Consider the following 26,556-nt stretch of genomic DNA (forward strand, 5'->3'; position numbering starts at 1 on the left):
AGACCCCAACTGCCATGCCGTTATAGCCATCCAAAGGGAATTGATCCAGTGCAATTTTCGGGTGGGAACTTTCTTCAACGGTTCTCCCCCGAATGCCTAGAACTTTTACAATCTCACCTTGAAGACCCCCTTCTCCCACTGTGAACCCACCAATCACTGTAAGTGCTCTTGTTATGTTCATCTTATTTAAATTAACCCTCTCTTTCTCTGATTCCACTGTTTGTCCAGTCATGTTATGCCCCGTACACACGGTCGGATTTTCCGACGGAAAATGTGTGATAGGACCTTGTTGTCGGAAATTCCGACCGTGTGTAGGCTCCATCACACATTTTCCATCTGATTTTCCGACACACAAAGTTTGAGAGCAGGATATAAAATTTTCCGACAACAAAATCCGTTGTCGGAAATTCCAATCGTGTGTACACAAATCCAACGCACAAAGTGCCACGCATGCTCAGAATAAATAAAGAGATGAAAGCTATTGGCCACTGCCCCGTTTATAGTCCTGACGTACGTGTTTTACGTCACCGCGTTCAGAACGATCGGATTTTCCGACAACTTTGTGTGACCGTGTGTATGCAAGACAAGTTTGAGCCAACATCCGTCGGAAAAAATCCTAGGATTTTGTTGTCGGAATGTCCGAACAAAGTCCGACCGTGTGTACGGGGCATTATCCCTTCGCTATTTTTTATTTTTTTTTTTGCTTTGGGCTTCTTTTTCTATGGGATACAGTGCAGACAGAGTGACAGGAACTGAATAATCCAGTAGAAGTGGATAAATGTTTTTAGACTTTTAGGTAACTTAAATAAACGTTATTGCATGTAAAATACTCTAATTATGTAGAAATAAAGAAACGCAAAAGTATGTCAAGTTTTGCAGAAGTCTGCACACCTGACCATCACACCTATATGATGCTTGTTGGATATCCCAATCTATTAATACGGAGTTGCCCCCTTTGGGGCTCTAACATCCCCCACTCTTATGGGAAGGCTTTCCATGAGTAGTTGTAGATATGGATGAGTGTAGCAGTAACAAAAAAAAGCAAGTTACTTACATAAGCACAATAATCTGGCAAAAAGAAAGAAGTATAAAGGTATGACTTAAAGCCGAACTCTGAGCAAAATTTTTTTTTTCTCTTCCTGTGGAGCTGTCCTTGCACTGTAAGGATTAACTGCTCGTTTTACTACCTGCAGTGCAATGCTTTTTCTTCTACATTAAAAACACATGGAAAGTAGGTTATATGGGTTCCAGTGGCATAGTTCACATCAGTGCAGTCAATTTCAGGGCTTTTCAGTCTCAGAAAAAAAGGACAGCATGCTGCTTTTTTCCTGCACATATCTGTAGTAAAACGTAGTAAAAAACATAAAAATGCATCAAAAACGTACTGGACCCCATTGCAGTGGAAACAACAGAAAAAAGAAGAAAGAAAGCGTTGGAATGCATCCAGAAATGCATCAAAGGCGCACTGGAACGCATAAAAAACGCACATGCAGAAACGCATCCGGAAGGGATCTGGAGGACATTTTTGTGGTGTGAACGGGCACTTCCACCAGCAAACAGCGCTCCCCCATGGTCCAGCAGTGGACTGTTTTTGGCATCCTCAGGTCCAGAGCAGGTCTCTGGAGCCTTGTGGACTTGATCCTGTCAGGAACAGTCCACCACTCAAGACCACTAGACTGCAGGGGGTGAGTGCAGGAGTCGCAGGGATCGGTCTTGTGTGGGAAAGATTGGAGGATCAGATAAATATATCTCCCATCTCTTCTCCCGTAATCAAAAGGTAGCAATTAACCCTTGCACTGCGGGCACTTTTTTTTGCCCAGAGTTGGGCTTTAAATAAGAAGTTCAAGGGAGACGCAAGAAGTTCAGAATTTAACAAGATACTGTGTACCAACAAAGATTGACCAAAAGATCAGGGAATGTGCTATTCGGAGCTTCAGGGGGCTCAGTAGGAAGAGTAATTGCCAGACACAGCAGATGTCCTGAGTTTGGATTCAAATCCTGACAACCTGGCTCACATTAGCATTCCATTTCATCATAAGGTTGAGGTCAGAGCTCTGTGAGGCCACTTGAGTTCTTCCATACTAAACTCTTCACACCATGTCTTTATAGAGTTGGCTTTGTGCACAGGGGGAGAGATATACTGGGACAGAAAAAGGTCTTCCCCAAACTGTTACCACAAGGTTAAATGTACACAGTTGTCTAAAATGTCTTGGAATACTGTAGTATAAACTGTACTCTTCACTGGAAACACCTAAACTCAATCATTCATAGGGGGACCACTTACCTTTGGCCACAGAGTGTTTATAGAAAGCAAGAGAGAGCGAGAAAGTTCTGTGTCAGACTTTGCAAAGCCTAACCACTAGTATAAAATAGATTATGCTTAGCCATAGTAACTGTACAGTTTGGGAGCTGTTATATAATGTATTATGAATATATCATGCATTATGAATATTTTCAGTAATTCTTTTCTATAATGTAAGTGTTATTGTTATTCATTATAATGTTCCTTTCCATCATTGCTTGTCATTTAATCAACAATTTCCCCTTTCAGAGATGAAGCAAAGGAACCTATTTTTTAGGACCGAGAGGGAAGTGCGTCGGAGACCCAAATTCCTTGATTTCCAGAATGTGAAGATGTTGAAAGGAAGGTAATCGGAAATATCACACGTTAGAGCTCTGTTTAAGGTCAAAACTAATCATGTTGGCGATTTTTTTCTTTCTCATTGAAAGACTACTTTTCTGGCAAATTGCTCTGGATGGTTTATTCTTTACCGTACTTGGATTAAATAAAATAACCCAATATAATTCAGACACCTTTAATTTATTAATATGCTGTGCTCATTACTACCTTTAGCAGCAGATTTAGGACTCCGTATGCCAAAGGTAACCAGACATTAAAAGGAACTGGTGGAAGGAGCTTTCTGGAAGCTGGAAATTGTTTTTCTTGCGATTTTTTTTTTTTTTTTCACCAGTCTGCGTAATGTTCACCATTTTTCACTACGCATCAACAGTGCAAGATTTATTAATTTGAAAGGAAATGTCCCAAACAAAACACAGCTATTGTGCTGATCTGTATGAACTGATTCATAAAGTCTATCTGTATATACTATACTAGCAGAAGTATGCCAGCTGGTGCACAGCACAGACCTGGCTGCCGATACGGGAAGTGGAAGAAGAAAGACACTAGTGGGGGACATGCTACAAATGTGTAGTCTTTTTTGGCGTTGAAGGAGAAAATATTGTGCATGTTTATTATATATATATATTGTGAGGCATTGGCAAGCAGCATTGTGGATAGACATGCACCGAAATTTCGGCGGCCGAAACATATTGGCCGAAAAGTGTGTTATCGGCATTTTGCCGATGAGAGAAAAAGGTGGTGATTTTACTGCAATTTTACTGAGATTTTACCACGATTTTACTGTGCTTAAGGTGTGTTTTTCAAGTGACTCAAAAACGTAACATGGGTGCGTTATTTTCATGCTTTCTTGCTGTGTTTTCAATGCATTTCACTGGGGAGGTGCGTTTTTCGTGCATTTTTTTAACTGACCAAAAATGCAGGAAATGGTATTTTTACGACCACAATGAAAGTGCAACTGACCAATGTTAAGACATACATAGAATAAAAAGGGATACATTTTTCTTGAGCCTTTCTTGCGCTAAAGGTGCCAGTAATGTCTGACAATGAATTCATATTCATTTAAATTCATAATATTAATTGAAAAGTCGAATATAATACAATTATGTATAAAAATATATATACTGTGTGTGTGTGTGTGTGTGTGTGTGTGTGTGTGTGTGTGTGTGTGTGTGTGTGTGTGTGTGTGTGTATATATATATATATATATATATATATATATATATATATATATACATACATATATATATATATATATATATATATATATATATATATATATATATACACACACACACGCACGATACCACAGTGCCCAGGGCAGCCACCCCCTCATGCCCCTTGTCCTACCCCTGACCACGACACCATTTTGAAGAAAATTTGGCCTTGACGGCCATTTAATAACAAATAACCAATTATAACAAAAACATAAGGTTGCCGATCTTTGGAGTCACAAAATATGAAACATCTACATTGTATCTACATAACTACTTACATGGTCCTCAGCTGCACCACACCAGCTCATAAACAAACCCAACTCTCTGCAGATACCTCTCAGTTCAACTGACCAGTTAAACCACCATTAACTGGTATTCCACATGGGACTCCAAACCTTAGATGGGACCCTAATATGATAATCACAGCAGGTTTTAAAATGCCTCCAAAGACCCCAACTGCCATGCCGCTATAACCATCCAAAGGGAATTGATCCAGTGCAACTTTTGGGTGGGAACTTTCTTCTTCAACAGTTCTCCCCCGAATGCCTAGAACTTTTACAATCCCACCTTGAAGACCCCCTTCTCCCACTGTGAACCCACCAATCGCTGTAAGTGCTGTTATGTTCATCTTATTTAAATTAACCCTCTCTTTCCCTGATTCCACTGTTTGTCCAGTCATGTTAGCCCTTCGCTTTTTTTTTTTTTTTTTTTTGCTTTGGGCTTCTCTTTCTATGGGATACAGTGCAGACAGAGTGACAGGAACTGAATAATCCAGTAGAAGTGGTAAATGTTTTCAGAATTTTAGGTAATTTAAATAAACGTTATTGCATGTAAAATACTTATAATTATGTAGAAAAATGAAGAAAAGCAAAAATATGTCAAGTTTTCCAGAAGTCTGCACACCTGACCATCACACCTATATGATGCTTGTTGGATATCCCAATATATTAATATGGAGTTGCCCCCTTTGGGGCCCTAACATCCCCCACTCTTAGAAGGCTTTCCACGAGTAATTGTAGATATGGATGAATGTAGCAGTAACAAAAAAATCAAGTTACTTACATAAGCACAATAATCTGACAAAAAGAAAGAAGTATAAGGTGTGACTTAAAGCCCAACTCCGAGCAAATTTTTTTTTTCTCTTCCTGTGGGGCTGTCCTTGCACTGTAAGGATTAACTGCTCCTTTTGTCCAGGGGACAGGAGAAGGCTTTATACTTACCTGATCCTCTGTTCTTGCTCGTTAATACTACCTGTAGTGCAGTGCTTTTTCTTCTGCATTAAAAACACATGGAAAGTAGGTTATATGGGTTCCAGTGGCATAGTTCACACCAGTGCAGTCAAGTTCAGGGCTTTCCAGTCCCAGAAAAAAAGGACAGCATGCTGCTTTTTTCCTGCACATATCTGTAGTAAAACGTAGTAAAAAGCATAAAAATGCATCAAAAAAGTACTGGATCCCATTCCAGTGGAAAAAACAGAAAGAAAGCGTTGGAATGCACCCGGAAATGCATCAAAGACGCAGTGGAACACATCAAAAACGCACACATGCAGAAACGCATCCGGAAGGGATCTGGAGGACATTTTTGTGGTGTGAATGGGCACTTCCACCAGCAAACAGCGCTCCCCCATGGTCCAGCAGTGGACTGTTTCTGGCATCCTCAGGTCCAGAGCAGGTCTGTGGAGCCTTGTGGACTTGATCTTGTCAGGAACAGTCCACCACTCAAGACCGCTAGACTGCAGGGGCTGAGTGCAGGTGCCAGTAATGGCTGACAATGAATTCGTATTCATTTAAATTCATAATATTAATTGAAAAGTTGAATGTAATACAATTATATATAAAAACCTATATACTGTGTATGTGTGTGTGTGTGTGTATGTATATGTATATATAATATATATATTTTATATATACACACACACACACATATATACACACACATTTTTTAAACTGTAATTTTTCAATTTCGTTTTCTGCATCTCTAATTGTGGAATTGTGGATGTTGTATATGTGTGTTAATTTGGTTTCACATGGTGAGGTGCTGCCAGGTTTATGGCTGATGGAGAAATCAAACTTTGTTTTCTCATAATTCTAATGAGTTCTGTTCTGAGTCCTGGAGCACCGGGACTTTGTAAAGCATTGAATAGCATAAACCTCCTGTACTAGACCCATATCTTATCGTTTTGCCAGACCTCATTTTTAGTCCCAGTTGTCCACTTGCCTTTACACGTGTGAGCTGACCGATGCTCAAGGGTCTCTCGCTCTGGCTATGGCCTTGCTGTACAAATAACTCCTGCGTTGAACTGTATATGTTTACTGCCTTGCTGAAACAAAAGTGCAGAACCAATCTGCTTAGACTGTTCCTGATGTCTCTGTCTTGTGCATGGCTTACTGCTGCCAATACCAATTGAGTCTATCCCCCATGTGATATATATATAAATATATATAATTAGTACAGCTATAAACATAAAAGCACATTTTTATATTGCATCTAACCAATAATGTAGTGGCTGCATTCGTTTTCTTTTTTAGGCATTTTTTTCCTTTTATTTTCACCTTGCGTTCCAGCTAGTAAGTTTGTTATTTTTCAACTTCCTTTAACAGACCAAGCTGTCTAGCAGAAATGGCAGTTAGAGCGTTGAGACAAACCATTTAACACTGACAGGGATGCTTATGATGATCAGCTTATATTCATTAATGTAAAACATTTATCCCAAAAGGAAAATAAATTCTTGCAGTATCAGCTTCAAAAATGTTAGCTGGAGTTCATCTTGTTAGTCAAGTCTATCTAAATTTGCTAGTGCATATTAACACTACCTTCTCTCCAGACTGACAGTTGCTCCTCCATCCAGAATGGGGACACACTGACAGATGTTACTGGCTGGATCACCAGTTGAAAAAAAAGCTAAAAAATAAAGTAACGCAGCTACCACATTTAAGGATTGGCAAGCTAGAATATTTTCAAGTTTATTAGTGCTTTACATTAATATATTGGAGTTATGCATGAAAGGATATGTGTGCTTATGTATTAAATAAATATATTAAATAATTTACAGTGCCTTGAAAATGTATTCATACCCCTTGAAATTTTCCACATTGTGTCATGTTACACCCAAAAACGTAAATGTATTTTATTGGGATTTTATGTGATAAACCAACACAAAGTGGCACATAATTGTGAAGTGGAAGGAAAATGACAAAGTGTGGCATGCATTTATATTCCGCCCCCTGAGTCAATACTTTGTAGAACCACCTTTCGCTACAATTACAGCTGCAAGTCTTTTTGCGTAAGTCTCTACCAGCTTTGCACATCTAGAGAGTGACGTTTTTGCCGATTCTTCTTTGCAAAATAGTTCAAGCTCTGTTCGATTGAACGGAGAGTGTCTATGAACAGGAATTTTCAAGTCTTGCTGCAAATTCTCAATTGGATTTAGGTCAGGACTTTGACTGGGCCATTCTAACACATGAATATGCTTTGATCTAAACCATTCCATTGTAGCTCTGGCTGTATGTTTAGGGTCGTTGTCTTGCTGGAAGGTGAACCTCCGCCCCAGTCTCAAGTCTTTTACAGACTAACAGGTTTTCTTCTACGATTGCCCTGTATCTGGCTCCATCCATCTTCCGATCAACTCTGACCAGCTTCCCTGTCCCTGCTGAAGAAAAGCATCCCCACAACATGATGCTGCCACCACCATGTTTCACAGTGGGGATGGTGTGTTCAGGGTGATGTGCAGTGTTAGTTTTTCGCCACACATAGCGTTTTGCTTTTAAGTCAAAAAGTAAAATTTTGGTCTCATCTGACCAGAGCACCTTCGTCTACATGTTTTTTTTTAAATCAAGAAAAAGTTTATTGAACTACAGAACTGATCTACAGCCATAGATGTCATAAGAGCAGTAGTACGTATAATTCAACAAAGAACAATTGTTATCAATTGTATGGAGTATATATCCCTTCAAACAGCCAGGTGTTTTGTATTGTACAGCATTATTATAAATCAAATAGGTTATCGTTTAGATCAATAAATATGTTTCCTTGAATACATAGAAAAATAGAACAGAATACACCAAAGGTAGTAGAAAACTTCTACTTGAATTTGGCCTAAGTGACAACATTCCTAAATGAGGACAGGTGCCAAACTGGTTACTATATTTCTGTCCCATTATCAGCAAGAACACATTTGTAGCAGTCTGTTTTTCACCAATTGATGTGGAGCTATTCTGGGCATATCTAGCCTTGTTGCCACAGTGAATACATTTTTTTAAGAACACCAGACACCAATGGATGGGTAACAGGTGTAAGCAAAGAGGATATAGGCTCGGACTGAATAGCGTACCTAAGTTGCAGATACTTGTAGAACTGACTTCTGGGAAGGGCAAAATCTGTCTGCATCTCTGTAAAGGATTTAAATGGGGTACCGTTATATAACTGAGAAACATACAGAATGCTCGCCCCCTCCCATAGTTTAAAGTCCTTAGTACCATAGTTTAAAACCTTGAACCTGTAGGATAGTTCAATTATATGCCCATAAGGTTTTCATGAAAACTATCGTGGGGAGGTTTTGGGGCAGGTGTGAGAATCCCGCTTCCAAGTGGGGCAGTGCAGGGGTCTGGGAGCCGTTTGGTATTAATAAGTTCCTAATTGGGTCTGACACATCTTCATGACCCCAGTCCCCCAGCTGTTGTACCTGGGAAGCTAAAAAGTAGAACCTAGAATGGGGGATTGCAAGGCCGCCCTGGCCTTTTTCAAATTACAACGTGGACAGACTAATTTGTGCTATCTTATTGCGCCAAATCAGGGCTATTAACTGTGAGTCTATGTGGGAGAACCTATTATGTGGGATCCATGTGGGTGCATTGTAAAATATGTACAGAAGTTGTGGGGCCCATACCATTTGTATTAAATTGGCTCTGCCTGTTACTGATAGTGGGAGTTTAGTCCACGCCAAACATTTGGACCGAAATTTACGTAATAACGGTACCATATTCAGCGTTATATATTGGCTAGAATCTGGGGTCACTTGTATTCCGAGATATCGGAATTCAGTGACCACTTGAACAGTGCCCGCAAGGTCTGGCAAGGGGTTTGGAAGCGGGTCTAAGGGCATGAGTACCGATTTGTTGCAATTGATAGTGAACCCCGATAGGGACCCAAAGTCGGTGATCAACCTCATCATGTTTTTTAGGGATCCATCCGTGTCGCCCAGATAAATTATTGTCACCCGCATTTAAACAAATGGCATCTTCTTGGGGGCCCCTAAGGAAACCTACAATGTTCTGCGAGGCTCGGATAGGTTTTGAGCTGTGGACCTTGTTGGTATGAATCGAGATTGATCCCTATGAATCAATTTTTGAATAAATTTAGCTAGCCTATTCGCTAATACCCTGGCTAGAAGTTTAATGTCAGATGTGAGTAGTGAAACAGGTCTACACGAATCTGGTGATAGAGCCTCTTTTCCTGGTTTCAGTAATACGATGGTAATCCGTAATCCTCTTTCATAGAGGGGGTGAGTTTCCCTATTACCAATGCATCATTAAATACTTCAAGGAGGGTTGGTATCAGTTGAGTGGTATAGCGCTTATAAACTTCGGATGGTAAACCGTCTGCACCGGGCGCTCGCCCGTTCTGTGTTTGAGCCAGTGCCATGAGGATCTCATCCTCCGTCAGTGGGGCATTGAGCTATTTAGCATGCGCCATTGATAAACTTGGTATAGGATATTGATCCATAAAAACTCAGATAGCAGAGGAGGAGGGTTGTACTTTAGAGGTGTAAACATCCTTAAAGTCCCTAAACACTCTAGTAATATCCTGGGTATAGTAGTGAATTACACCTTGTGTATCAGACACAGAAATGATATGGGAGGAAGGCAGTTGTGTCTTGGCAAGGAGAGCTAACATATGCCTCGTGTTTCCCCCCCCCCTCGAAGTGTTTCTGTTGGAGGAAGAAACGCTTGTTTTCAGCCAGCTGTAAAGATAGATGACGTAACATCGATTGTGACGCCAACCATGCTCTTTTTGAGTCATCCGAAGGGTTAGCAACACGTCACCTCTGTTCTTTGCACTTCTGATAAAATAAACGTCTCTCACTCGTTAGTCTTAGTTTTCATGTGAGTTATTGATCTAATGAACTGACCACGTAAGTAGGCCTTAGCTGCATCCCATACAATGGCTATATCAGCTGTACCTATATTGCACCTAAAAATAGAGGTCAACATGGCCGGCATCGGATCAGGGTCCATCCCGTGTATCTCCTCAGAACCCCGACTCGAAGATCCACCAAAAATGGAGAGTGGTTGGATACGTGTCTAGCAGAGTAATGTGAGGAGTCTATTAAGGGTAACATAAGCTAATTTCTCATTCCCAGATCTATCCAATAGAGTCCCCCATTTGAGGCAGACTGACAAAAATATACCTGGTCATCAGGGTTGCGCATTCTCCACACATCTGTAAGGCCCACCTCCAAGAGGAGACATGCAAAGGCTGTAAGGCCTCTGTTTTTTACAGTGCCCCTAGTAACAGTTGCAGAAAGTTTGTCTTTCTCATGGTCCATATAGTTGTTAAAGTCCCCTATAACGAGAACAGGTAGGCTGGGGTAGCGAGCCATAAAAATTGCTAATAGTTTTAAGAAAATGGTGGAGGAATGTACATGCCTGCAATTATACATCTCATCCCATAAAGGGAGCACAGTAAAAAATATGGAGCGACCTTCTGGGTCAACCTCTACACATAAAAATTGGGTGCCTCTATGAATCGGGACACTCACTCCCCTCGAATACACCAAAAAAGAAGTATGGAACTGATTGCAAAACTGCCGTTGTGTGAATTGGGGGCTAGTAGCTGGGGGAGATGAGTCTCCTGTTAACAAATCATGTCTGCATTCAAACACTTGATTGTAGGTAACACAGCTAATCACTTACCCATGTTATTCAGGCCCTGGACATTGCAGGACATCACTCGGGTTAATCTAGACATTCGAGTAATAGTACAGTAATAGCAGGAATAATAATAGCAATAGCCATATGACGCATTTCCAAGTGAGTAATATATCGTATAGCCATATCCCGGAAGGAGCATATGGATAAACATAGAAAGGCCATGGTAGGTAGTAAGATGGTAGGTTCTAGGCCAATCGGGCCCTCGAACCGTAAAACAAGTTAACTGGGGCTCCACGTAGGACCATTTAGGGGGCAACACTGGAAGCGCACTAGAGTGTTACAGGGCTTCTAAGCAACAGGAACCGTAGCCGCAATTTCCATAAAATGAGTACAGTTGCAAAAGATGAAGCGTTCCGCCTGATATCATAGATCTGTGGGCAAAATGTTGCCTAATTATGGTATGAAATGACCAATAATTATAGTGCAATGTGACATCTGCTTCAATCCCCGCGTAGGGAGTTTTCCTCTCTATCCAGCCATTGTGCAGCATTCTAAGGTTTGTCAAAAAATTGGACTGAGCCCAAAGCCTCCACCCACAGTCATGCCGGGTACAACATAGCATATTTTATTTCCAGGTCCCTGATGGGACGTTTTACAACCGTAAATTTAGCTTTTTGTTTCTGCAGTTCTGCAGAGAAATCCGGGAAAGGAGAGACTTTAGTATTGTCAATCCTCAGGGCTGCAGACCAGATTCTAGCATTGTAGAGTATTGCATCCCTGTATTTGTAGTTAAGGAGCTTAAACAAAAATGGCCACGGAGGAGCCCAAGGTGGTGGAGGCCTGGCAGGGATCCTGTGCAACCTCTCTACTGAGAACATGGGGGAGAACAACTCCCTTCCAAATGTAGTGGTGAGCCATTTTTCGATGAAATTCACCGGATTCTTGCCTTCCACTTTCTCAGGTAATCCTATGACTCTCACATTATTGCGCCTCACCGTGTTTTCTAAATCTTCCAGACGAGAAGCATGTTGCACAGTAAGGTGGTTGGTGTAAGTAAGATCTCTCTGCAAGAGCTCACTCTACCTTCTAAAGCGGATGTCCTTTCCCGCAGTTTTTGTGTATCCTGCCGTAGGAATGTGATCTCTGTTTTGACCCCCTTAATCTCGGCAGTAAGAGTGGCTATGGAGGTATTACAGGAGGTTACTGATGCGAAAATGTCCTGCAGCGTGGGTCCACCCACGTGGTCAGAGGTGGAGGGATCTAGGGGTCTAAAAAAGATATCCCCCAGGGTACTCACTGTGTCCCAATCAAAGCCAGGTCCATTGGCATCTTCAAGGGGTGCAGTGTCATCTGCCTTCAATATGCCTCCTGAGGAATTCTGTTGGTTACTGACAGCGGCCGATGAGTCTTTGGGCAGTGATTTGGAGAACAGTTTTTGTGCTGCCTCCTTGTATCTGTCCTTTGACGTTCTCTGGGACAAGGCGCCATTTTGGGCCATGAGGTCCAAGGCCCGGGCGGTATTCTGTCGTTTGCTCGTAGCCATCAGCTATGTAAAGGCAGGGTGAGGATAGTGCCCCGTTATGTAAAGCTTACTAGATCGTGTTGGAGGTGATCAGGTCTGTATACACTGTACCCACGGGATGAAATGTCGGATTCTCAGTGGAGAGAGCTGAAGATGCGTCCGGCTACATCCACTGCCTGGCCACGCCCCCTTCTTCTACATGTTTGCTGTGTCCCCCACGTGGCTTCTCGCAAACTGCAAACGGGACTTTTTATGGCTTTCTTTCAACAATGGCTTTCTTCTAGCCACTCTTCACTAAAGGCCAGATTTGTGGAGTGCACGACTAGTAGTTGTCCTGTGGACAGATTCTTCCACCTGAGCTGTGGATCTCTGCAGCTCCCCCAGAGTTACCATGGGCCTCTTGGTTGCTTCTCTGATTAACCACTTGCCTACCGGGCACTTACACCCCCTTCCTGCCTAAGCTATTTTTCAGCTTTCAGCGCTGTAGCAGTTTGAATGACAATTGCGCGGTCGTGCTACACTGAACCCAAACAAATTTTTTATCAGTTTCTTCACACAAATAGAGCTTTCTTTTGGTGGTATTTAATCCCTGCTGGGTTTTTTATTTTTTACAAAAAAAAAATTTTTGAAAAAAAAAATGTTTTTCACTTTTTTTCTGTCAGTAAATTTTGTAGGCGGCACTGATAGGCTGAACTGGTGGCCATTGATGAGCTGGCACTTATGGGCACTGATGAGGCGGCACTTATGGGCACTGTTAGGTGGCACTGATGAGCACTGTTAGGTGGCACTGGTGGGCACTGATAGGCAGCACTAGTGGGCACTGATAGGCGGCACTGGTGGGCACTGATAGGTGGCACGGATAGGCATTGATGGGTGGCACTGATGGGCAACACTGATGGGCATTGACAGCAGTGATGGGCAGCACTGATAGGCGGCACTGACTGGCATCGCTAATGGGCAGTGATTGGTAGCACTTGTGGGCAGTGGTGGGCACTGATTGCTGCCACTGGTGGGCACTGATAGCTGGCATTGGTGGGCACTGATTTGTGACACTGTTTTTCAATATTGTAATCAGGGCACTGATGATCAGTGCCCTGATTACATTCCTAAATGTCCTCCTGCGTGGAGATGCCGCTAATCGGTTCTCCTTGCCACACACTCTTGTCAGTGTGAGGCGAGGAGCGCCAATTACCCACACTTGCTTGTTTACTTGTGACCGACTGTGATTGGACATAGCCGATCACATGGTTAAAGAGCCGCGGACGCAGCTCTTTTCACAGATCGGGGTCGCGCCGTATCCTAGCAACACAGTGTGGCCGCGATCGCCGCGCGCGAGAGTGGCCGTTCTGGGACACCGTCCTATGACGTCGTCCCAGAACGAGAGCTGCACCGCCCCGCCATCATTTGACGGTGGGCACGCGGCAACCAGTTAATGTTCTCCTTGCCCGGCCTGTCAGTTTAGGTGGACGGCCATGTCTTGGTAGGTTTGCAGTTGTGTCATTCTCTTTTCATTTTTGGATGATGGTTCACTAACGTAAAACAACTCTAACAAATCTCTGAGGGCTTCACGGAACAACTGTATTTATACTGAGGTTAAATTACACACAGGTGGACTCTATTTACTGATTAGGTGACTTTTGAAGACAATTGGTTCCACTAGATTTTAGTTAGGAGTATCCAGAGTAAAGGGGGCTGAATAAAAATGCACGCCACACTTTTCAGATACTTATTTGTAAAAAAAAATTGGAAACCATTTATCATTTTCGTTCATATTCACTGTTGTTTGCCACTTTGTGTTGGTCTAACTCTATCACATAAAATCCCAATAAAATACATTTACGGTTTTGGTTGTAACATGATAAAATGTGGAAAATTTCAGGGGGTATGAATACTTTTTCAAGGCACTGTATACATCACTTGACAAAATATGTTTAATTCTAGAGTTATCAGTCTGGTGGATGGGTTTAAAGACATGTCTATCATCCCTGAGGTTGTGCAGTATTTCTGGATGTTGGCCCTGCGCAATATGGTCAACAATTCTGGACGGGCATGTGCAATTTGATAATTTTGGGGGATGTCACCAGCAGGGGTGAGCAATGTGTCAATTAGGGGGAAGAAGAGTGTGGCCATTAATCTTGAATGGTTGCGCAATGTGGCCTTCCTGTTCAGGGAGTGAGCAGTATAGCCATCAACAGAGGAAGTTATGTAATGGGCCCGTCAGTCCACAAGGAGGGTTCTGTGTGGATGTGGCTGTCAGTCTGGGGAATTTCAATAGGTAACTAGAGGAAGAAATATGAGAACTGGTCTAAAGTGAGGTTCAGATTTGAAGTGATTTATCACATTATGTTGTATTATTATAATACATTGACACGAATATTTATAAACTATTTATGCAATTTGTCATGTAGAAAGACAAAAAAAATAGGAGAATCAGTCATCTTAGGGCCTGTGCAAAAGGGCTTCATTGGGCAAGTGCAGTGTGATTTTTGACATCCATTTGAAACGCTTCTGAGACCATACAGCGTTCATTGCAGGTGCGGTTGACCTCCTTCTGACTTGCATATCCTCATAGACATGCATTGGTAGGGAAGCAGTTCTGAAACAAATAAAAGCCCCTGGACACTGGCTCTAAGGCTGCATTCACACCTGAGCGTAGCGTTTTTGAGCGTTTCTTCCGGGGTTTTGTCGCGTGTTTTTTCGGGCATATTTGTGCGTTTCCATGCAGCGTTGTCCGGCGTTTTTGAGCTTTGGCATTTTTTTTATTAGCCAATAGGAAAAATGATCATCTGTTTCATCATTTGTTGCTATGTTGTTAGATTTTGTCATCTGCTTCCTGCTCCAAAAATGCCCAAATCTGCCCCATTTGCGCAACAAAAAAAGGTCCAGAACTTGTTTGAGCTTCAGGCATAGGGCTTCAGGCGACTTGGAGTGGAGATGTGAACCATCTCCATAGAGAATAATGGATTTTTTTTCCCCTCAAGCGTTTTGTAGCTTGAGGGTTCAAGCTACAAAACGCTCAAGTGTGAATGGGCTCTTAGTGTGAAGCGGCCCAGAGGAACCAAATAAAAGTTTAGCTCTGAGTTACAGTACTGTGAATTTAGCAGAAGAATGTAAGTATATAGCATTACAAGGTTAATCTCCTTGGTGGAGGAAGAATCAGCAATGTGTTCAACGATCCCCCTGGTTCATGTGAACCCAGAAGTGCTTCCATGTGCTCTGAGCATGTTCTGGTTTGTAGCTGTCAAATACAGTACATGTAAACCTATGGAGTACTGATTGTACTCAATTTGCTTGGCAGCAGTACAGGCATTGGGGCTCTAATAGATCTCTGGTGTCTTCACAAAGTGGACCTGTCACCAGCACTATGCTGGTCAGACCCTTTAATTAAAAAAAAAAAAAAAAGGTGGACCTATCTTTTTGCACTGACTACACCATCACATAGATGCTTGTCAGCATCCTTGTGATAGTACAAAAAGTGAAATACAAAAACAAAAAAACATTTAAGGGACCTGCAACCTTCCTCCATTCTCAAATGTTAACATGCATACCCTAATGCCGCGTACACACGGTCGGACTTTTCGTCTACAAAAGTCCGACAGCCTGTCCGACAGACTTTTGCCGGACTTTTGGCGGACTTGCGGCGGACTTGCGCCAGACTTTCTTACGAACGGACTTGCCTACATATGATCACACAAAAGTCCGACGGATTCGTACGTGATGACGTACACCGGACTTAAATAAGGAAGTTGATAGCCAATAGCTGCCCTAGCGTGGGTTTTTGTCCGTCGGACTAGCACACAGACGAGCGGATTTCTGGGTCCGGCGTAGTTACGACGTAAAGATTTGAAGCATGTTTCAAATCTAAAGTCCGTCAGATTTGAGGCTGGAAAAGTCCGCTGAAAGTCCGGGGAAGCCCACACACGATCGGATTGTCAGCCAGCTTTAGTCCGTCGGCGTCCGTCAGACTTTTGTAGAAGAAAAGTCCGACCATGTATACGCGGCATTAGGGTGCACATCCGTCACAAGCGACTATTACCCTGCATGCAGGAGTGAGAATAATAATTCTAGGGCCATTATGTACAGTTAACTGTAAACTGATATGCTTTAAAAGTGCAAAAGTCATCAGTTTATTTTTTTTAAATGTTGCCTATGAATAATTTGGAGTATCATCATTTTATAACCATTTCACACATAATTTTAAGGCTTTGATTTGATATCTATTTACTTGGCACACTTCATCTTTCAAATTTTGCAAAAAAAAAAAAAAATTATATTGTGATTGTGTAAAAAAAAATATAGGTTTGAAAAAACAGATGCGGAAGTATTGTTTGACACACAAATTTGCAACCATCTTTTTATTCTACAGGTTCTCTGCTGTCAGAAAATAAATAATGGCTATATGTAAAAGGAGACAAAACATTTTTTTAGGTACGGAAATACCATGGGATCACAAACATGAAAACTGGGTACAACGCTTACTTTGAAGATGGCCTGGAAGTAGCAAAGCATTTAAACAAGTATTTCTGTTCAATCTTCTCAGAAGTAAACGACAAAAACAAGTTGGGGGTTCACATTAGTTTTAGTATTGACGGTTCATTTTCAAGATGAACTTATTCTCTCTGGAGAGATATGCTATCAATGTACAAATACCGTACTGGTGACCCTAGTATAGGGTCAAAAAACAATTCCATGAAAGGGAATTTAAAAAGACACGCGGCCATTCACTTAGGCTGCATTCACACCTGAGCGTTTCAAAGTTGCACGATTTTGACTGCGATTTTACTGCGTTTTTGCTGCGATTTTGTTCAGGTCACCAATGTAAAAGGCATAAAAACACCTGTAATCTACCCCAAAGAAGCTCATGTTCTTTTTTGAGCTTAGGGCATTTTTCAGCCGTTTTGCTTCAGGTGACAAAACGTTCAGATGTGAACAGGTGCCTTTGAAATGAATGGAATTTTGCTTGTTGGGCGTTTTTCATGCGTTTTTTCGGGCGTTTTATGAGCTGAAAACGCTCAGATGTGAATGCAGCCTTAAGCTGGAAAGGAAGTGGTTTAACCTTAAACTGCGTAGAGGGTTCTTTACTGTCAGGGTGGTAAGGATATTGAATTCTTTTCCACAAACAGTGGTATCAGCGGGGAGCATTGATATTTTCAAAAAACTATTACACGGGCACCTCAACGACCACAACATACAGGTTTATACGATGTATTATTGGCATAGACACACACACAACATAGGTTGAACTGCATGGACCAATGTCTTTTTTTAACCTCACCAACTATGTAACTATGTAAGAAGTCTAGAGACAGTGGTAGCAGAGGAATGGACTCGGTTAAAGCTTAATAAAGCAATAGGCCCTGATGGTATTCATCCCAGAGTTCTTAGTGCCGGTTCACACAGGGGCGACTTGTCAGGCGACCTAGCCACCTGATAAGTCGCCTCCCGTTCTGTACTATGGAACCGTTCTAATAGGAGCGACGCAAGTCGCTCCGACTTAGAAAAAGGTTCCTGTACTACTTTGGGGGCGACTTGGGGCGACTTGCATAGACTTCTATACAGAAGTCGTTTTGCAAATCGCCGTGGAAGTCGTGTGCAGGTCGCCTCTGTGAGGCGACCTGCAAGTCGTGCCGCCCCTGTGTGAACCGGGGCTTAGAGAACTTTGAGGTATATTTGTTGGACCATTAAGAGATCTTTTTAATCATTCTCTTCTAACAGGAGAGGTTCCCCATGACCAAAGGACAGCTAATAATGTACCTATCCACTGGAAGGGTAGTCAGGTAGAAACTGGCATTTACAGGGCAGTGAGTTTAACATCTGTTGTAATAACATTGATGGATTCTACCTAAAAAGGATTATTGATATATTTTATGTGAGCTGGGGATAGATAGCAGGTGTAATGCTCCCTGGGGTGAACACTCTTTGTTTCACAGATACCAGTCTAGTTCACCGTGGTGAATGTATATCTGCTATTTACCAGTTATTTACATGCGCTGTACATTGCTCCAGAAAAATCAATTAAACTTGAACAAAACAAAACCTATTCCTGTCTCGGCTCTTACTACACATCATCAATCCTTACTAACAGGCTGCCCAAGCCTGATGCTTGTCAGCCTCTGCATGCACAGTTTTCACCAACCTTCAGCTCTAAACCCAGATATGGATCAATATTTGGGCGGTTTGGCAGGAACTGGCTGAATTTTGATCCATCTATGGGGAGGCTGGCTGTACTGAAGATGATCTATCAGCCTATCTAATTTTTTCCTTGTAATCACTGCTGGCAGCTTTAGTCGCCAGTTGTCATCATTGTGTTTTGCAGGTGGGGAAGGCTCTGCACTGGCAGAACACAATAGCGCTTGGGAGAGATTCCTCCATCAACACCGACTGTGTTCATGGGGGAATCAAGCAAATTCCAGGTTGAAGGAAAAGAAAATTGTATAATCTATACCCTGCTTAACAGACAAGATCTGTCTCCTACCCAGGCTGCAGAGCACTGACTGTGTGCCCCAGGTGAACCTACATTTCCTGAAAGAGAGAGGTGCAAAACCCAAAGTGGTTAGAGGATCAGAGGTCTCAAAGTGTTGTTAGAAAGGAGCCTGGGAGATGTGTAAATCTGGAAATGGACTCTGCACCCCCTACACACACACACACACACACACACACAACACACTCACTCTCTCTCTCTCTCTCTCTCTCTCTCTCTCTCTCTCTCTCTCTCTCTCTCTCTCTCCTGTGCCAAAGTTTTAGGCAGGTGTGAAAAATGCTGTAAATTAAGAATGCTTTTAGAAATAGAAGTGTTAATAGTTTAATCAAATCAAATCAATATTTGGTGTGACCACCCTTTGCCTTTAAAACAGCATCCAAATCTTCTAGGTACACTTGCACACATTTTGAAGGAACTGCAGGTAGGTTGTTCCAAACATCCTGGAGAACTAACCACAGATCTTCTGTGGATGTAGGCTGCCTCAAATCCTTCTGTATCTTCATGTAATCCCAGAGAGACTCAAAGATGTTGAGGTCAGGGCCCTGTGGGGGCCAAACCATCACTTCCAGGACTCCTTGTTCTTTTTTTATGCTGAAGATAATTCTTAATGACATTGGCTGAATGTTTGGGGTCATTTTCCTGCTGCAGAATAAATTTGGGACCAATCAAACGCCTCCCTGGTATGACATGATGGATAAGTATCTGCCTGTATTTCTCAGCATTGAGGACACCATTGATCCTGACCAAATCCATTTGCAGAAATGCAGCCCCAAACGTGCAAGGAACCTCCATCATGTTCACAGCTGCCTGCAGACACTGATTTTTGTACTGTTCTATATATATATGTGTGTGTGTATGTATGTATGTATATGTATATATATATATATATATATATATATATATATATATATATATATATATATATATATATAGATCAGACTCAGTAAATCACTTTTTTTTTTTTGCCGTCACCAGTGGCGTACCTAGTACATCTGGCACTTAGGGCCAATCATTTTTTTTACACCCTCCTCTCCCTCCACAAGATGCTCTGAAGAAACAAAGTAGTGTGCACAGTGTGCTGTGCCAAATTGGGGGTGTGGCCATACTGCACTAACCGTGGAAGGGGCTTAAAGGGGCATAAATAAATAAAACCTGAGCTTCTCCCCCTCTATACTCAGCACACGTATGCCACAGTTATTTTACCCACAAAATATGCTTTAAAGACTGTGCCACAAGCAAGAGTATAAGGCTGGGTTCACACTAGTGCGCTGCCAGACATCGCAAGTGATTCGCACTGCATTGCTGTGCACATTACATGTGCTGTCTGTGTGGTGAGTATTCAGCCATACAAACTGTATCATACAACACTACAGTGTTATCACTGTGCCAATCCTGTAGTTGTAAACTGTCATATAACAAGTGATAGATAAATAGAAAGATTACAACAAGATACTTATTCCTGGAGGTATAGGAATAAATGTCAAAGTGGTGGAGTATGGCTGATACTATGGTGCTAGCAAGGCTGCTCAGTTGTGGGCTGGAAATCCACAATCTGCAATACAAACTGTATGGCTGAAATAGCATTGCATTTGCACCAAAATGGTGCAGGACCCTTTTTTGGTCCGCACTGGAATCATTCTCACCCATGTGATCTGATTCCTGTCCGATTTCACAGTTCGCACTGCGATCTGCGAACTGATTTGGAGGTGTCATTAACTTTAAATTGACACCCGCAGTGGTTCGCAGATGTCAGTGTGAACCGCCTGCGATTCAGGTGCAATGCGGGAACCCGCACAGGAATCGCAGGGTTTCCTGCATCGCACCAGTGTGAACCGAGCTTTAGAGACATGTAAAAACATCAACACTCACTTTTAAAAAAATGAAACAGTTCCATTGCAAATGCTTTTTTTTTTTAAAACAAGTTCTTCAGAAGTAATGTACATTGGTCAGTAGTATGCAGTATAAATCATAATGAGGGGACTTTATCAAAACTGGAGCAGACAATGTGGAGCAGCTGTGCAGGTAACCAATCAGATTCCATTGTCAGCTTGTTCATTTAAACTTTGAAAATGAAAGCTAGAAGTCGAATGGTTGCCATGCACAGCTGCTCCAGATTCTGGCTGCTCCAGTTTTGATACATTTCCTTAAGTACCTATAGTACAGGGGTCATGAGTATGTAACTCACAGGCCACTTACAGAGTACAACCAAAATTACCCCATTTCTCAGTACAAACCACCCCCATCAACCCATATCCTCCACAGTACAGATTGCCACTAACATCCCTAATTCCCCCCTCCCAGCCTACCCCAGTACAGATCCCCCCTAAGCACAGACCGACCCCCAGCACAGACCCCTCAGTACAGACACATCCCCCAAGGAACAGACCCCCTGGTACAGATCCATTCCCCCCCAAAGACTGAACGCCAACTCAAACCCCTCAGTACAGATGGATCCCTCTAGAACAAAATCCTCGGTACAGACTCCATGCCAGTATAGACCATCCTACTCAGCACAGACCCCTCAGCACAGAAAGACCCCTAAGTACAGACTAACCCCCCTAACATCTCTAAATCCCCATTCCCAGCCCACCCCCTCAGTACAGACACTCTTCCTTGTTAGTACAGCTACCCCTTCTTCCAGTACAGACCCCCTCAATATAGACACCCCTCCCCCTAGTACAGACCCCTGAGTAATGATACCCTTACCTTCAGTACAGACAACCCCCCTTCAGTACAGACCCCCCCCCTCCCACACACCCATCCCAAAATCCAGTACAGTCCCCTTGGTACAGACACCTCTGGCCTATCCCAAGTACATAACCCTTAGTACAGACACTATAGCTCCCAACTGTCCCTGATTTCGAGGGACTGTCCCTGATTTGGAGCAACGTTCCTCTGTCCCTCTTTACTCCTCATTTGTCCCTAATTTTGGTCAGATCTATATAGTTGTATATAAAATGCACTTTTTATTTTTCAAAAAGTGTTTCCCAGTGCTAAACCTTTCATCCAATTTCTAAATTGCTACATTTGTACTTTTTAAAAGCCAATATAAAGGAATAGTAATGGTAAAAAAAAGCACTTGTGAATTTAATTAACCTTTTTATGGGGGTTAATTTTCCTTTAAGGGAGTGTGGCAGGGGGCGTGTCTTATGCCTACATACATTTGCTAGTAGGTGTCCCTTATTCCCATCTCAAAATGTTTGGGGGTATACAGTAGGGCTGGGGAAAAAATCGATTTAAATCTTGAATCAAGTTGAGAGGTCAAATCGATTCAAAATTTAAGCAAATTTATTTTTTTAGATTTTTTTTTTTCACCGCGCCGGTCCTGAGGCGCTGCGGGCATGAGTTTTTACGCGAGGACGCGGCTTCGGCCGGGCGCCGCGGACTAGGCCGAAGCTGCGGCCTCGCCTAGAAACTCATGCCCGCAGCACCTCAGGACCGGCGCGGTGTCCAAAAAAAAAAAAAAAAAACTCGATTCGAATCGTGAATCGAGTTTTTTTTAAGAAAATCGAAGATTTTTTTTTTTTTAAAGAAAATCTCCCAGCCCTAGTATACAGACACCCCTCATCCCCCCTCACCAGACACTATACGGAGCTGGACTTCAGAGTGAGGAGAAGTCCTCTTCTCGGCTCTGTCATATGAATGGAGCAGGGAAGGAGACTCTCACTCACTCTGGGCTCCCGCTGTCACTTAAAGCAGAACTAAACTGCATCTGAGCACCACAAACTAAAAACGCTATTTAATTCATTTTTGATATTCAAAAGCAAACTCCCCCATCCATCCATGTCTCCCTGCTTTGTTTTGCTGAGAAAACACTTTGACAAACACCTCCTAGCATGTCTGGCTGGGGCCATCTTGAGTAAGGGCAGATTATTCATGTAGCATTTACTTCCTGGAATCCATCTACCCTTAGCTCAGGTATGCAGACAGGAGAGTGTACTCAGCTGAGAAAACCCCTCCCCCTCCTGAAGACTCATGGGATGTATGACATCATTTGCCTAGGCCTGGAAAGCAGGAAGGAACTTAAGAAATGTAAAAAAAAAAAAGTAAATATACTTTCTTATCTATTTACTAAGGGTACTTTCACACTGAGGCAGTTTTCAGGTGTTTTAGCGCTAGAAATAACCTCTGAAAAATGCCTCCTATTCAGTGCAATGAGTGCTTTCACACTTGGGCGCTGCACTTGTGGGACGTTAGAAAAAGCCCTGTAAGCAGCATCTTTGGGGTGCTATAAATACCACTCCCAAAACGCCCCTGACCATTGAAATGAATGAGCAGCACTTTGAAAGTGCTGCAAAATAGGTCTTTTTTCAGTTTTTATTAAGGTCCCGTTGTCACGTGACCTAAACAAAACAGCTCGAAAAGCGCCACAAAATCGCTGCTAAAGCACTGCAAAAAAGGCCGGCGTTTTAGCAATGTTTTAGCGGAGCTGCAGTGTGAAAGGGGTCTACGACTCACAGCATCAGGATTAAAAATAGTCAATGTTGATTGAGAGAGTGAAGTTCCACTTTAAGCACCGGGTGTGGACCCACTGGGGATGCTGCAGCCCTCTGCCGCGCAACACACAAGAAGAAATGTCAGGCGACTGCAGCACTCCCAGTGAGTTTGGACTAATCGCACCCCCTTACTACACCACTTGCCACCAATCTTCTATGTGTCTATTTTTATTTCTTATTGTGTTTTGGGGTTTTAAGCAAATTTCAGGCCTAAAATGCCCATTTTAACATGTGCTTAAAAAAAGCAACTTGTTTTTCTGGAAGGAAATGTAACGCTTTGAGGATTAAAGCAGAGCTCTGGGCAAAAAACTAAACTCATACCTCAGATACAAATTACTGATGGGTTAACATGCACATGCACTTATTCCAGGAAAATGAACACTGATGGGTACATACTTTAGAAACTGCTCGCTGAGAAGTTGGCATTCAAACTTAAGAGCATGGCCACTAATGGGTTAACCCACATATTCTTCAGATTAATGACTAAAGCCTCATACACACGATCAGATATTTGAACGACCGTAGGTCTGGTTTTTTGTTGCATGCTAGTCTCGTGTCAGAAGTGAAGATGTTACTCGCCATACGAAAATTCTCGTATGACAGAATACAACGTCAGAAGTGACCAGTGGTGGAACTACCGCCATAGCGACACACGCGGCCGCTATGGGGCCCGCAGCTGTTAGGGGCTCGGACCGGTGAGGACAGGCGGCTCCGCGGGTGAAAGCGGGCGGCTTTGCGGGCCCGCGGGTGAGAGCGCGGGCGGCTCCGAGGGCTGTCAGGCGGTGAGTCAGCTGGGTGGCTCAGCTCGTGTGTGAGCAGGCTGGCCAATCAGGGAGCTGGCAGCCGGGGGTGCATAGAGATGACATCATCTCTCACCGCCTGGCGCCCTCCCTGCATCCCTGCAGTGCAGTTCCCCCCTCACTGTGCAGGCAGCCTCGGGAAGCAGAGAGATGACCTTATCTCTCTGCTGCCTGACTCTGGGACACAGCATGAAAGTGACACAGGCAGCAAGTGACAATCCGTAATGTGTGACAGATGAAGTGGCAAGTGACAATCCGGGACGTGGCAGCAAGTGACAATCCGTAATGTGTGGCAAGTGACAATCCGGGACGTGGCAAGTGACAATCCGTAATGTGTGGCAGGTGACGTGGCAAGTGACTATCCGTAATGTGTGGCAGGTGACGTGGCAAGTGACAATCTGTAATGTATGACAGGTGACGTGGCAAGTGACAATCTGTAACATGTGGCAGGCGACGTGGCAAGTGACAATCCCTAATGTGTGGCAAGTGACAATCCGGGACATGGCAAGTGACAATCCGTAATGTGTGGCAGGTGACGTGGCAAGTGACAATCTGTAACATGTGGCAGGTGACGTGGCAAGTGACAATCCGTAATGTGTGGCAAGTGACAATCCGGGACGTGGCAAGTGACAATCCGTAATGTGTGGCAAGTGACAATCCATAACATGTGGCAGGCGACGTGGCAAGTGACAATCCGTAATGTGTGGCAAGTGACAATCCAGAAAGTGGCAAGTGACAATCCGTAATGTGTGGCAGGTGACGTGGCAAGTGACAATCTAATGTGTGGCAAGTGACAATCTGGGACGTGGCAAGTGACAATCAGTAATGTGTGGCAGGTGACGTGGCAAGTGACAATCCGGGACGTGGCAAGTGGACAATCGGCAACATGTGGCAGGTAACATTCTGCAACATATGACAAGTGACAATCTGCATCTGGTGGCAGGCGACGTGGCAAGTGGACAATCCGCAACGTGTGGCGGGTGATGTGGCAAGTGACATTCCGTGACAAGTTGCATCTGGTGGTAGGCGACGGTGGCAAGTGACACGCTCAGGGCTCCCACTGATTCTGCATTATGGTGAGTTGAACTATTTCATTTTATATAACAGAACAGAAATTGGTTAGAAGGCTGGAGGTCAGCGATGTGTGTCCTTTAGGGGCTGCATACAGTATACTGCATACTTTGTTGTTCAAAATTAATATAAGCTGTTGCCTGGGTAATGTGCCACATGGGTGCGGTAATCTGTTGTTCAATGGCATTAGTTCTTTTTTGTGGAGGGGGCGGTTTGCAGGGGGGGGGGGGGGGCCCATACAACATTTTGCTATGGGGCCCTGTGATTTCTAGTTACGCCCCTGGAAGTGACGTAATATGTTGAATAGTTTTGTATGTTTTCTTTAGTTTCTGAGCACGCGTAGGCTTGCTCTTACAATTTTTTTCGTACGAAAACCGTACCGATTAACCTCCCTGGTGGTTTTCCCGAGTGTGGCTCTGGGTTAAATTTCAGTACCATTAGCGGTAACCCCGAGCCACACTCGGGATTGCATTGCAGGATCCTGGTGTGGTATACTTACCTTGTCCTCAGGATCCTGCGATGTCCCCCCGCTGTGTCCGCGGGCTCCGTCCTCCTCCCGAAGTCTGTGTGTGCCGGACTCCATTCCCTGCAAGCGTCACGCCTGGAGCCTGGCGGCAAATTCAAAAGATGTAAAAACCATAACACATACAGTACACTGTAATCTTACAGATTACATTACTGTATGAAATTATTTCACATCCCTTTTGTCCCCAGTGCTTTGTCTAATGCCCTGCATGCAGTTTTATATGATATATACTGTTCTTTCTGCCTGGTAACTGTCCATAGCAACCAAAAAGTGTCCCTTTACGTCAAAAGTGGTTTTAGACCAGCTAGAAAACAGCGATAGTAAATTAGAACACATCAGAATTGAGCGATAGTGAATCGTGGGGTAATTCATTTTATTATTATTATATTATTTTTTTTTATAATTATTTATATTTATTTATTATATTATAATTTATGATTTTTTGTTTCAAACTTTATCATACCCGGGATGTCTACTAGACTCTGGTTTGGACAGATTTAACTGTGTTATTGCTAAGAATTACAGGCCTACAATATAAAACGCCAAATTTCTATGCAAAATAATTGTACCGCTTTGAGACGCAAAAATCTGACATAATCATAGCGCCAGGGAGGTTAAACGAAAATTGGACTTTGAGTTCACAGCCATCAAAAATGTTATAGTCTGCACATCCAGCTTTTGTCGAATGAAAAAACAGAATCAGCTGTCGAAAGCACCGTACTAACGATCCAAAAATTGGCAGATCGTTCGTCGAAATTTTACTTCCAATTTTCAGATCGTGTGTATAGGCCTTGCTAAAGCAAACATTCTGGAGACTGGCCATTGAGCCAATAATGCTTATAACTGTACATTGGTGAGTGGTGACCAGTCATTTGATAAAGTAGACACCTCCAGTCCTGCACTTAAAAAGCAAAAAAAGCAATGGGCAGTCCTTAG

General features: G+C 43.0%; 1 protein-coding gene across 1 annotated transcript in view; it reads left to right on the plus strand.

Annotated features, from left to right (window-relative positions):
- LOC141132732 (zinc finger CCCH-type antiviral protein 1-like) overlaps positions 1 to 26,556 on the plus strand; it is a 92,174-nt gene that overhangs the window by 43,719 nt on the left and 21,899 nt on the right. The window contains exon 9 of the mRNA XM_073621496.1: positions 2,552 to 2,648. Within this exon, the coding sequence (XP_073477597.1) occupies positions 2,552 to 2,648 (97 nt within the window). The remainder of the gene's footprint in view (positions 1 to 2,551; positions 2,649 to 26,556) is intronic.

Source organism: Aquarana catesbeiana, linkage group LG03 (assembly GCF_042186555.1).
Source record: "Aquarana catesbeiana isolate 2022-GZ linkage group LG03, ASM4218655v1, whole genome shotgun sequence".
Classification (NCBI taxonomy): domain Eukaryota; kingdom Metazoa; phylum Chordata; class Amphibia; order Anura; family Ranidae; genus Aquarana; species Aquarana catesbeiana.